At 39.6% G+C, this 13,959-nt stretch overlaps 1 protein-coding gene across 1 annotated transcript; it reads right to left on the bottom strand.

The window, feature by feature from the left end:
* Positions 1–5,284: 5,284 nt before the first annotated feature.
* On the bottom strand, positions 5,285–12,590 carry GPR65 (G protein-coupled receptor 65). The gene is made up of 2 exons (XM_014249990.2): positions 12,493–12,590; positions 5,285–7,851 (listed from the first exon to the last, which is right to left on the bottom strand). Exon 2 carries the CDS (start codon positions 7,728–7,730, stop codon positions 6,696–6,698), a length of 1,035 nt encoding a protein of 344 aa, XP_014105465.1. The 5' UTR covers positions 7,731–7,851; positions 12,493–12,590; the 3' UTR covers positions 5,285–6,695.
* Positions 12,591–13,959: the final 1,369 nt, after the last annotated feature.

Genomic DNA, 13,959 nt, shown 5'->3' with positions numbered 1-13,959 from the left:
AAGGAAACTGGGGTGACAATTTCTCCAACTGTTCAAAATAGGTCTGAGATATGATTAGGATTGAAGTGAAAAAACCTCCAAGCTAAAATGCTAGAAATTTGAAATAAAATTTTTCCTGGGGGTAGTTCTTCATGTGGGGTCAGAAAAACAGCCAACATTATTCTGCTGTTTAAAGGAAGATTTTTTTTAAACAGGCAGAAATGGCAGGTAAGGCTAAGATTCTACAAGAAATCAAAATAAAGCTACAGCTGGTAGGAAATATAGCACAAATTTAGGGATATCAGGACCACCTCTCATGAAAAGCTTGTGTAAATCAATGTTTATGTTAAGTGAACTTCAGTAAGTAATTTGAAAGGCAACATGCCATATATAAATCTGAAGAATCATCATAGAATCATAGAATGGCTTGGGCTGGAAGGCACCTCAAAGATCACCTGGTTCCAACCCCCCTGCCATGGGCACGGAAAGTTTTCACCAGACCAGGTCGCTCCAAGCCCCATCCAGCCTGGCCTTGAACACCTCCAGGGATGGGGCATCCACCACTTCTTTGGGCAACCTGTTCCAGTGCTTCACCACCCTCACAGTAAAGAGTTTCTTCCCAGTATCTAATCTAAACCTACTTTCTCCCTTGTCCTGCCCCTACATGCCCTTGCAGAAGTCCCTCTCCATCTTTCTCACAGGTCCCCTTCAGGTTCTGGGAGGCCACAATTAGACCATCCGGAAGCCTCCTCTTTGCCAGGCTGAACAAACCCAAATCTCTCAGCCTTTCTTCACAGGAGAGCTGCTCCATTCTTCTAATCACCTTGAAGACCCTCCTTTGGACTCACTCCAACAGATCCATGTCCTTCCTGTGCTGGGGACTCCAGAGCTGGATGCAGCACAGGAGGTGGGGTCTCACCAGTGCAGAGCAGGGAGAGCAGAGGGGCAGAATCTCCTGCCTTGCCCTGCTGCCCACACTGCTTTGGATGCAGGATAGGATTGGCTTTCTGGGCTGTGAGTGCACACTGCAGGGTCATGTCCAGCCTCTCACCCCACAGGGTTATATAGGATTGGGCACTGGTACAGTGCTTCTACCCAATCTGTCATCAGCTCTGTTTTTCATCCAGCAACAGATACTGACTTTACCAGGAAAATTAAACAAAAGAATATTTTATCTCTGTATTGAACCTTTAGCAGTTGCTATAGCAATAACATTTCTCAAAATGCTAAGTTCAAAGTAACAGCTACCTTTGCTCTTGAGACTTCATCTTTTATATTTTTCAATTTCTCTCACACTCCGTTTAAAGGAGCTGTGAGTCTGTGCTCCCATCACCAAAATATTCAAAGTTAATTTTGAAAAGAAAAAAAAAAAAAGGGATTGACCTATTTTCCCACTTTTTTTGCACCTCCCACTGTTTTAGCACTTCCATGCCACATTAGTGATACAATGTGTGTACTCTGATATTCAGTGAGATGCTGTAGGACACACACTCTGCTGTACAGAGGCTGGATACAGGCTGTAAGTTATACTCTGCTGGCAATACCTCTAGGCTGGCAGAGATGAGAATCTGACTCTCTCTTGTGCAGTATCTTTGTAATTCACCTTGATCAGGCCTTTTATATATCATCTAATGCAGTCTTCTCCTAAATGTTTTCTCTTTCATTTTTTTTTTCTTTAATTGATTTGTGTTTCTCTTTTCTGAAGTTCCAGTTCAGAACATACTTTATGTCTTTCTAGGGCATTGAAGGATTTAGGTGAAATAGCTTGGCTACTTTTAATTCATGTCTGAACAGTCAAAAATTCCCTGTGTCAGCTTAGGCTAGCAACTTGTTAGTAACACAGCCACTGTAGTGCAGCCGTAAAATAAAAAATCTTTATGAAAAACACATGCACAATGTGTTTTGATTTTTTCCCCTTATCAGTACTAGAGCATCACTTATCAGATGCTGCCTTGGATCAGCCCCACTGGGGGCCCTGCAGGTGCTGAGGAGTTGGTGGCCTTGGGCAGGGGCAAGCTGCCATCTCACAGGGCTTGGAGACCACCAGGAGAGCCTTTGCAACTGGCAGCAGCTGCCCTGGCTCCTGCTGAGCTCAGTGCTGTGCTTCACTTTCCTTCCCTGCAGCCTTGCTCTGGGCAAGCTGGTTTTCTGCTACTGTGGTCCTGCTGGTGCCAAGCATCTTATACTCCTATCCATGTTTTCTCTCTCTGCTGTGTGGAGGTGGGACCTCCAATGAATAGTTTGGTTCTTTATCACGTTAGAAAACAGAGAACTAGACTTAATGATGAAACTGGTAGTATGGAAATTGGCACATGACTAAACTATGGCCCACTGCTCTCTTCTCTACTGGTATTTAATCAAGAGTGACATCACTGAAGACTCGTCGCTAGACTTATCAGAATGATTTCAGCAGCGTCATTCTCTGTGAATCCTAACAGGAAGTGCAATACATTATCTTTATAACTCAAATTCATACTTCATCTTTTTCACTAGTTCTGCAGTTAGATGTGTTAGACATTCAAAAAAAAAAAAAGAAAAAAGGAAAAAAGCCACAGGCTAGGCAGGTGTCTCTGTCAGAGACCTTGTGAGTCAAGACTGGCTGCACTGACATTAACAAAGTGAAGCTTATGTGTAGGTACTTCAGAATAACAGCATAATGATCTGCAGGGATGCAGGTTGTGGCTGATAGTTGGACTAGATTATCTTAATGCTCTTTTCCAACCTTAATGATCCTAAGATTCTAAAAAAAACCCAGATTAAATGATGTCTGGAATTCTACCAGCTAGGTCATCACAATTCACTGAAAATCCCTCAACTTATGAAGCTGAGCTATATATTTGCTGAACTTTTGGCAGACAGGTTCTGTTTTAAGAGAATTATTGATAGACAAATTCACCCCTATTTCTATTAAGCTGACAGCAATATTCTTTGGCACTGACATTTCATGCCCTGTGGATATTAATTAAATTACCATCACAGCCCTTTTAATTATCCATATTCTTATTATATTGATTTGAAGTGAGATAGGAACTGTGGTGACTCACGGAGACTGTACACTAATGTTTGTAGGCATTGTCTGTGAGGAAAATGGAATTTGAATTCATGCCTTTCTTCTTGCTATTAAATAGGAAGTGAATTTCATAAACTCATTTGTGCAAGGAATGTCATTTCTTTGGGAAGAGCTCCTGTGGATTAGCATTTGTTTTTTACCTGCAGAGCCATCAGGAATTCTAAGTGGAATATTCAATAACAATAATATATAGCACGGATGACATTTTGGAACCTGGATGATATTTTCCATAACCTATGCAGGGAGGTACCATAGGAAATGATGCTATGAAAAACATCCACAGATACCCATGAAAGCTGGTCCATGCTATGGCTTTCATGAGCTTTGGTGGAATATTAAAGGACCTAAAATCTCAGGGTGAAATTTTGTGGAAATTAAGCTTTTTGCAGAGGCTAAGGGTCACTTTACCAACAGAGTCTGTGATCTCTTCTCCTACTACATTAGGCATGAACTGCCTGTGCACAGGCCAATGCTGACATGGTGCTGCCATGTCCAGCCTTGTACCTTTGCTGATCCCAAAGCTGCCTTCCTGACTTGGCTTCCCAGCTGACCTCAGACCTGCCTTGTCACCAGAGGTTTGTCTGGTGATCAGAGAACAGTTGGCCAGACCTGCTCTTCTGCCTCGCTGGGGTGCCGTGGGACTGTGGCTTGTTGGTGACGATGCTGCCCAGTCTGCCTGGCTGTCACACTCAGCTCCTGGCTCCCTGCCCCTTTCAGAGCTGCCAGCTCTAACTACTCCCTGATACAGAGGTTAAATTTGACTCAGTTTTGTTGTCTAGCTTTCGTTTTCATTATTTTTAAAATGAATTCTTAAATTCCTTAAATTAAAAGCCCAAATAGAATTGACTTTCCAACCTTTATGGCATGTGAAAGATTTAAAAATCAACCTCTGAGTTATTTTTTTCCATGAAGTTACATTGAATTTTGGTTCTGCTTTTATTTCAATGCTACTGTGAAATTTCACATTCTGTTGCAAAATGCATAGGTCAGCAGTGGAAAAAATTCACGATGAAGTAACTTGCACCACTGTTTGCATAATTCTTCCTTCATAATATATAAGAAGGAACTACAGAAAAAAAAACCTAAATCAGATACACAAATCCACATCAAAACAAAATCCAGTAAATGGAAACAAAAAAGAGAAGGGAACATCATTTTCTAGAGAGGAAGGCAACAGCCAGAATAAAGACTACCCACAGGATCACAGGAAAATTTTGGTTTGAAGGGACCTCAGGGTATCTCAAGCGCAACCTTCTGCTAAAGGGAAGGTCAGCTACAAGTTCAGATGTTGCTCAAGCTTTGATGAGTTGGGTATTGGAAATGACTGAGGATGGAGCACACAGAACATCTTGGTGCAACCTGCTCCACTGCTTGTCAGTTCTTCATAGCTCAAAAACTCTTCCTTGTATCAACCCTGACCCTTGCTTCAAGTTATACACGTGATTTCTTGTCCCTCCTTGTCCTGGTTTTAGCACAGGTAGAGTTAAGTTTCTTTCAATAGCTGTTACCGTGTCTTGAATTCAGAATGTGTGTTGATAACACACTGATGTGTTTTGGGTTTTGTTACGTGTTTATCATAAGTAAAGGACTTTTTACTTGCCTCATGCTCTGCCAGTGAGGAGGTTTGCAAAAGAGCTGGAAGAGGGCATAGCTGGGACAGGTGACCCAAACTGGCCAAAGGGATATTCCACATAATAAAATGTCATGCCCAGTATATAACCTGGGAAGTCACCCAGAAGGGTGGCTGATCTGGGCTCAGGAAGTGGGGTCTGGAATTGGTCAGTGGGTGGTGAGCAATTGTGTTGTGTGTCACTTGATTTTTCCCTTATTATTATCATTGTTATTATGATTGACTATTATTATTACATTTTTAATTTATTTTTTATTATAAAACTGTTTTTATCTCAACTTACAAGTTTTATTTTGATTCTCCTTTCCATTCCACTTGTCTGTGGAGAGACAGAAGGGGGCTGAGAGAGTGGTTGCAGGGTCCCTTATTTCCTGCCAGTCTTAAAACATATCACTCCTGCTATGAGCTCTGGTGAAGAAGCTCCATCTTCTCAATACCCTCTTTGCAGGATTTCAAAGCTGCCATTAAGTCCCCCAAAGTCTTCTCTTTTCCAGGCTGAACAAGCCCAGCTTGCACAGCCTGGCAAGGTCCCATTTGTAGAGACACACACAGCAACTCATGAAAACAATGGAAATGCTCTTTGCAATGGAGAAATTTTTAATTTACACACAGAGGGATATTCTCATAAGAAATATCTTATTGTTTGGAACCATTTTATGCACATCCTCCATACATAATGTCAGACCTAAAAAGGTGCTGAATTTGTCCTTCCACCACACAAATGGCTAGAGGGCAATTTTTTTTTTTTTACAAAAAGAAAAATTCTTTCCCTATGAAATAGAAAAACCCACCATAACCAAATATTTTTTTTCTGGGAATTGAGAAAAAGTAAAAAAAGTTGTGAGAGAAGAAAAAAATGTAACGTTTTAACTCTTTTCAGAGGGTCATGTGTCTGGATGGGACAGGGAACCAGGAGGCCAGGCAGCTGTTTCTGGGGCCTGCACATGAACAGGTCCCTGAGTTAACAGCTGCACTTCTGGTTTGTGCTAACATCAACTCTTGCAAAATGTGGGTTCTTTTGCTTCCATTCTTACTGCTTCTTGGTACATTCACATTCTTTGCTGGTTTGCCAGTATTGCTGTCTGGCCTGTTTAATTTTCTTAAAACTGGCAGACTGAGAGCCCTGGAACCTCTAGCTGAGGCCTCCATGTGCAGTTAAGTAAATGGATGCAAACCTTAATTTATTGAGTCTGAAAACAGAACCCCACCCCAGATTTCAGTCATAATAAGCAACTCTAAAGGCTGTCCCTTTACATTACTGAGATGTGAAACCTCACTTTCTCTTCCTCCTTTGCAAGTATCAGGGAAAGTTTCATCCAAGTCAATGCAGTGGTGGCTAGAATTTGCTTCTTTATGGGCACTTGAATTAATGAATCTTCAACTACCTGAAACCCAATACTGGTATTGTAATGAAACTGCACCACATACAGTTATACATTAGAACATATATTTTTCAAGGAAAACAAAAGCTTAAGGGCAGGTAAGTGCCCGTACACAGGAGGTAAAAATTTTTTTGAGAAGTGTCTGCTCTCAGGGGTATGCTAAAGAAGAATTTGAATCTTTAATGAAACACAAGGACCATCACAGCAGCATAAATGACACTATGAAATTACAGAGAAATTTACCATGCTCCCTCTGCCTGCTCCTTTGCTAATCAGGACAAAGAGGACTCCAGCCTTCCCCTGGCTTAGTACATTGCAGCAGGCTGGCTAGCAAGCTGCAACAGGAGACAGTTCTGTGGGGGATCCTCAGTAATTCTGTCAGCATGTCACAGCCATCCTTCTTGACTGTGCTTTTGTTCCTTATCACTGATTTATGGACCATACGTGATTTAAACATATGTGTTGATACTCCATTATTTTCATCGACCCTATATGAAGTTCTTATTGGCTCCAGCTACAGGTTTTGCTTAGACTCCTATCTCTGAGTTTTGGGGCATTTCCTAGGTACAGACTGGAGAGGAATTTTTCTTTCTTTTCCTTTCAGGTTATCCAGTTTTCTTTTGCATGTGCTCATTCAGGAATTTTTGGCAGACTGTGTTTCACAGGAAGTTCTGTAGGTGGTCAGTGCAGTGTTTTTTGTAGCAGAACTGCACAGAGCATATTCTTTGGCTTGGTCTTCCTCACGCTTTCGCAGGCACAAGCAACACCTGAGCAAATTCACTATGTCTGTTCGTGCAGTTTCACTCACAAAGCAGTACAGAATGGGATCCGCAATGCAGTTCAAACTTGTTAAGGCCTGTGTGATTCTGTAAACCTTATACATCAACAACAAAAGGTGTGGGTCAGAGGTGGAAGGCTCTTTGATGCTGCGGATAAGCAGTACAACGTGATAAGGAGTGAAGCAAACAAGGTAAGTAACTGTGATGTTCAGAATAAGTTTCCTCACTTTTTTCTTTTCTTCATCTACTGTGGCTTGGTTATACCTCACCACTTGGTAGATTTTATGGTAGCAAAACACAATGATTACCAAAGGGACCACGTACCCTGAGCATATCCGGAATAAATTTATGTTTGCCTGCCACCTTTCCAGGGGGTAGTTATCATAGCATAATGTATGATTAGTGAAATTGCAAGGATCATTGAATACTTCTTTGTACACCAATATGACTGAATTAAAGATGCTTTCCAGAAGCCAAACAATTATGCTGACAATCAATGAAAATCTTCTTGTGCGCAGGTACTGGAGCTTCAAGGGGTGAACTAATGCCAGGTACCTATCAAGAGAGATGCAAGCAAGGAACGCAGTGCTGGTGTAGAAATTCATATACATAAGGAAGGCAAAAATCTGACAAAGCAAGGCAGAGAGCCTCCAGTCATCTCCATGCCAGGCATAATCAATCCACAGAGGCAGAATCAAAGAGTACAAGAGGTCAGCCAGGGACAGGCTAAAGATGTAGACTGCTAACTCATTCTTCTTCCTCACCTGAATGCAAGATACATACAGGGATATGCAGTTTATGGGAATACTGATCATCATCACAGTGCTGTACACAAATGGAAACAAATACTTATCCAGGGTGTGATCATCATGGCACTCAGTGTTGTTCATTGTCCACCCCAGTAGTAAACTTGAGATAATTCCAGCTTGGGTGCAATAAAACCCCTTGTTGTAGTCCAATAGGTTGTCATCTGTTAGTTCTTCAGAACCTGATTGACAAGATTCCAGGCCTCTGTTACCAAAAAGAAAAAATGTCAGCGATAACATTTCTGTTGTTTTTATGGGATTCTTGGTGTGTGACTTTTTTTTCTTTTTTTTTTTTAGAAGAAAGAAACCGTGCTTTTAGGAGATCAGAGGATGTTAATGCTCCCAGATTGCATAGGAAGAGGAACCGAAAATCTAAGGTTGTCAAGGTCAGTTAGATGGAAGCTTCTACAGCAGAAGCAGGATGAATAGTTAAGACACTTCGTCTAGGAGTGGGGTGGTGTCCTGCAATCCTGGGTCTCTCTTGTGGGAGAGTTAAAGGAGATCAGAAAGTGAACCACAAATAAAATAATAGATGTGCACTTTCTATTTTCCTGGTAAGCACTGTTTTGGGAATATGAATATGGTAGATTTGAGATGTATCCCAAATAACCTCCTCCCCTCCAAGGCAATGGAGAGACAAAGATAGAAATACAGGGATTCAGGTACCACTGGATGTCAGGATCTGCTCAGAAGAGGAAAATGTGTATCTGGTATATTTCCCTACTGAAAATCGCTCTTGTCTTGTTTGCATCCTCACACACCCCTGCTTCCTCTCTCCTCCTTTGTATGTGATCCCACATGAACTTGCCATCAGCTGTGCTCTTCCAGCATGACTTAACTGCATGTACCAGAAACCCTGGTGTGAAACCTGCCAGGCTACTGAGTTCCTGCCTGCACATGACAATCTGCTGGGCTGAACAAGTGAGGTGGAGACTGAGTACAGTTTTTCATTTACACTTCTTCCCTCTAAAAATTGCAGCTGTGATGCATGAACTTTTAAAGCCATTAGCAATTAAACTTTTCTTAGTCACTTTCAGGACTGTGGTTATCAACAGCTTCAACATGAAAATATTAGTAAAATGGCAGGCCTGACTAAAGCAGTGGGACTGGAGGAGTTGTGTGTGTGAGCCTTAGAAACACAAAGAAGAGCTGACCTTTCAGTAAGAAAGGGTGTACAGCCGTAGTGGTGAGACAGCTGGTACTCACTGATTGTGTCACAGCTCTGACATTCAGCAGCTCCTTTCTCTAGAGAACATCTAATTGTTACGTTCAGGAAACACAAGAATGGAAAATGTTGGTTGCAGTCCAGTTACACTGCCAACTGCTTGAGAGACTGCTGTGATAGCTCATCTGTGCTTAGAGCCTGGACTGCAACAGAGGAGGTGAAGAGCCTGAAGAATGAGTAGGTTGCAAAATAGCACATCTACAACTGTTCCACATGGAAAAGAACTCCAATGGAATACATCTTGTCTGCAGAAACTTTCTAAAATATGCGGTAAGAAAAATTCATCCTTTTGTAGGTTTGATGTGTTTGTGGGTTTATCAGAAAAACCCAAACAAGTTTATTGCCTGTGCTGAGAGGTTATTATAAGGATCTCTTGTCCACAAAAAGCCCCTTTCATTATTATTCATAAAAAAAAAGGAGCAGTGACAAAACTACCCAGAAAGCACATATTCAATTTTACCTGCCAATGCCTTATTTGATCAAGTTGCCTAACTTAAGAGCTAGCGCTAAACTCATTCACAAGCTTGAAAGTCAAGGAAAACTCTTGAGAAGGACTTGCCAATTTGGTCCACTGAGGGACTTTATCAACATGATGACTAATTAAAAAAAATGCCATGTCTATATATGACAAACATAAGATGTCTGCATTTCAGTTTGGTTTCATAAAACCACACAGTAAATTGGGTGGTATAAGCTTATCAGTATATGTAAGTACCACAAGATAAAAATCTAGCTCTAGAAATTGTATCCCAGGGTATTGTGACCCACTTCTCACCAAAATGAAATCAAATGTATGCAGACAGACCAGATGAATCAAAGATAAAATACCTACCTCTTCTCCTAATCACATTTTTCCTATGACAGGTCTCTTCATGTCTGAGAGGGAAACGTGCCCTTTCAGAAGCATGTGTGTAATGCAAGTGTATGAGGCAGTGTTTCCTAGTCTTGTGACTGAGAAATTGGAATTCCTTCTCCCTCCCCCATAAACTCTTTCTCTTTTGTTAACTTGTTGTATTGCAGACTTGCCATCCTTATAAGCTCCCAACTTCTCTCTTATTACTCACAACAGCTTCTTTTGTATCCACTCTTAGATCAACATACCGATTTCCTCATACCACCTGGTGTTTTTTCAGCTTTTTCATTTTATCTCATTGTTTCTGAGAGTTTTGCTCTGTTGATCTTACTGATTATAAGGTAAAACACTTGTCCTTATATTGCTCTTCTCTGAATAAACCACGTGTTCTTTGCTTTGCTCGTCTGCCATCTGCCTTAAGGAACTAATGTCTGAAGGTGTAATTGGCTAATTAAGGTGTAATTGGACACTAAAAATGAAATTCAAAGAAGTGAGTTGAGACCACATGAAAATTTTCAGCTCAGAAAGGTTTTTCTGTCCTTCATATTCACAAGTCACTGTACCCCATTGCCTTCCTTTCTTAACCTGTATATTCATTAGTTCCTATGAACGCAGCCCTGGAGGCTGTGTAGCATTCCCCAGGTAATCCATGTCTGAACTTTGATGACACATTGATGGCACTTACATGAGGACATGCTTTCAATGATGGGAATAACAAGAAGTGTGTCATTCTGGCACGTATGGATGACCTATACTTAAGTATGTCAAAGAGCCAGCAAATGAAGCTTACCACAATGCATGCTACAGTTTCTTGCACAGAAATATAAAAGCAGAAAGTACCACTTTGACCTGATTACAACACATTTCACTCAAATTGCTTGAGGCCTTATTTCAGAGGAAGTAGTCCATATCACACTTTCTTGCTGAGTTGTTTTTCTGATAATTAGGACTTTGTAATGCAAGATGATTATTCTTACCTGAATGCATGACCTGAAGCATTCCCAGGTTTTCTCTCTGCTACTGAGTACACCTGCTGGTTTTGCCTAGGAGGATGGTATTGGCTTACAGCTATCCTAAAAAAACAGTATTTGATAATTTCCCCCAATTATATATTTTTTTAACCATCAAGGAATTTTGGTTTAATGATTTGATTCTCATGGTCCAAAACTACTATGACTAATTCCATATACTTGTGACTTATTTTATAGACTTGTTTTCGGATTAGATGTTTCAAATAAAAAAAATAAATTCTCAACAGTAATTTTTTCTTTTAGTCACATTATTCATTTATTATCATAGTTCCTGTCCCTGTAATTTTGCTACAGAAAATCCACTGTACAAGAATTCTGAAGGGTCAGTGAAACATAAATTTTAGAGAAATGAACTAGCAAAGGTTATGCTTCGAGTACTGTATGCAAACAATCCTGCAAAGGACCCTTGTGAGATTTTCTAGAGAAAAGTAGTCATTATATACTGTATTTGTATCAATACATTTCTACAGCATCTTCTTCAGGTTCACAGAGAGCTTTATGTGGTCTCTCCTTTTATGACATTTTGAAAGATGCAAAGTACAAAGCTAAACTTTCATAAATATAAATACAAAAGGATATTCCATACTCTTATCTGTAAAAAAATTTGTAGGGGAAGAAAGAAACAATGCTGTGTGAGCTAGAGCAGTAGCTGCAGTACTGGTGATACTTTATATCAATCGTAAGATGGAAAGTCAGATTGTTTTCCTTTTTCTCTTTTAGAAATTTTGACAAAGTAGTTTGCTTTGTGTTCTCAAAATAAGTTCTAATGCCAAGCTGAGTTCTTCAAGTACAGAAGATGTTCCATAGCTAATTCTTTTTACCTAACAAGATCTCCAAAGTCAATTCTGAATGACTTCACAGTTTAGGAGAGTTGAAATACACCTTTCAGAAATATGGCATTTTTTTTTTTTAAATTAATAGTATTTTTCCTCATGCAACATTAAATTTCACCCACAGGTGTCCATGAGATTCTGTAGAGACTCAAACAGGTCTAAAAGGGCTTTTTAACTAAGATACACTTTACGGACTGTTTCATTAAGCATAAACATTCACTTAATGTGAGAAAATAGGAAAAAAAACCTACAGGTTTTATACAATGTAGGCCATGCAAGCAAGTATTATTTTGCTGTATCATTAAGTGTATCATGTTTTCTTCTATGCATACAGAAGCATACAATATATTTTCACATACATGATATTTGGCATTCTAAGAAGCTACTTATACCAGAGCTTATTTTTCTGCTAAGTTTTAAGCATTCTGCATATTGATATAAATAGCACTGGGTATCTTGCCAGTGTCTGAAAATACTGAAGAACACTAATAAAAGAGTTACTGGAACCGTTTGTGAGGCCTGAGGTACTTTTTGCAGTGAAATGAGGGACAGCTCAGAATGTTAAAAATTTACCCCCAAACACAGTTCTTCTCCATTCTTTCCCCTTTTGTAATCAACAGTATTTTGATCATGGCAATGCCATTACAACAAAAAATGAATCCAGCTTTCTTTCCTATTCCTAGGCACATCTTTCCTAATTCAATCTTTTGATATCTTTAGCCTTAGTCTCATGTTTTGGTTGTTCTGGGATTGAAATAATCCTTCTCCCAAAGCAATCTTTTCCAGTCCCTTTTGTGCCCCTTCTTTCAGATGTATGATGTCAGCATGCCATTGGGGAGAGCTAGGTTGAAACCTGTCCCAGAACGGCGTTGTGTCCCTGGCTCCTTGGATCCCGAGCGCTTACCTTGGCAGCCACGTGTCCCCTGCAGTGGCTCCTGTTGCGCCATTGGCAGTGTAACCTGTATCTGCCTCTAAGAAAAGTGTCTGCTTCTGCTTGATCAGATAGAGAGACAGGAAGCTGCTGTTAGATAAACAGGCAGCAGTTCACACATCTCTTGGTTTTGCTTCCTTTTTTCTTCTGTCCCCAATTCCTTATTGAACTAAGCTTATCCATGAGAAAAAAGATGATGAACAAAGGGTGGAAGCAACCTCAGTAGATATAGAAATACTTTTAGAGACTTTGTAAGTTTAATTTACAATATTGCCTAATTATATGAACCTAGTATATTATACACCTCTTATCTAGGAGACATTATATTCTGCAGAGAAATCAATTCACAGAAATAAAATGCTGTGTTTTGTGTTTACATGTGTAAATTCAAAATGTGTATGTTTTCTGTTGACTGAAGGATCTCACCTGCTTTTCTCTACAAATTGATCACAGAATCAAATAAGAATCCACCTGAGAAGAGGTGAAAAATGTTTTACAATGACTTTAGGAGTTTGTGGAAAAGGAATTATATTCATAATTTATAAGAAGTCCATGAATAGTTCTAGTTAACAAAGGATAACAATATTTTATGCACTGTGAAAGGTTAAATATTTATGTATTTTTATATAACCTGAGGTTGGATGCAGTTTTCAGAGAAGTGATTCTTTTAACAGATAATTCTATTCAATTAGACTGGTGGAAAGTTGTTACATGAGCATATTTCTCTTCCCCCTCTGTGATCAGAATACTTTATTGTGTGTATTTTTTCTTAAATTCTGCTTGGAACAATACAATTCTGCTTTACGAAGGTGGGTACAATTTCACTTGATATGTCCATCTGTTGGGTAACACCAAAACTGACCGGTTTGATGATTCAGCTGCTAAGGAGAAATGAAAGAGAACAAATGGAAAAGTTCTAAAATAGGGGCATAGTGACTTCCTTGAGAATACCAGGCAGCTCTATAATATTAAACTACTGTATACAGAGATTTGGTTCCTTTTTTTATTTTTCAGTCAGTGTGACCTTTTAATCCACTGATTTTTAAGTACTGATCTGATTGATACACAAAGCCTAAACTATCAAATACTTGTGGCCATTCTCAAACTGTTATAATAGCCTTGTCCTGTTTGGTGAATGGAAGATAATTTGCTTAGATAAATTTCTAAAATAAATTTCAGTCACACTTTCATTTTCACTTAGAGAAAAGTCATTAGACGAAGATCTGCTTTCATAACTTTACACGTGCCTTTTCCTAACATGGTACCTACTAAGTGTGCAGTGTGCTGGTTCTGGTATTTTGTTGAGCATTTCTAAACTTTGCTGAAGAAAAAAACCAGTTCTTATCATTATTAGAAATAAAGAAACATCTACAGTTCTTTGCTGTGATGACAGCAGAACTGAAAGATCAAAGGAAGCAAGAGAGGAGATTATGCCTTTTA

This window comes from Pseudopodoces humilis, chromosome 7 (assembly GCF_049639895.1).
Source record: "Pseudopodoces humilis isolate 2021_Gansu_Grassland_sample_001 chromosome 7, ASM4963989v1, whole genome shotgun sequence".
NCBI lineage: Eukaryota > Metazoa > Chordata > Aves > Passeriformes > Paridae > Pseudopodoces > Pseudopodoces humilis.
Note: the sequence above shows the minus strand (reverse complement) of the source record. Positions and strands in the feature narration are given on the sequence as shown.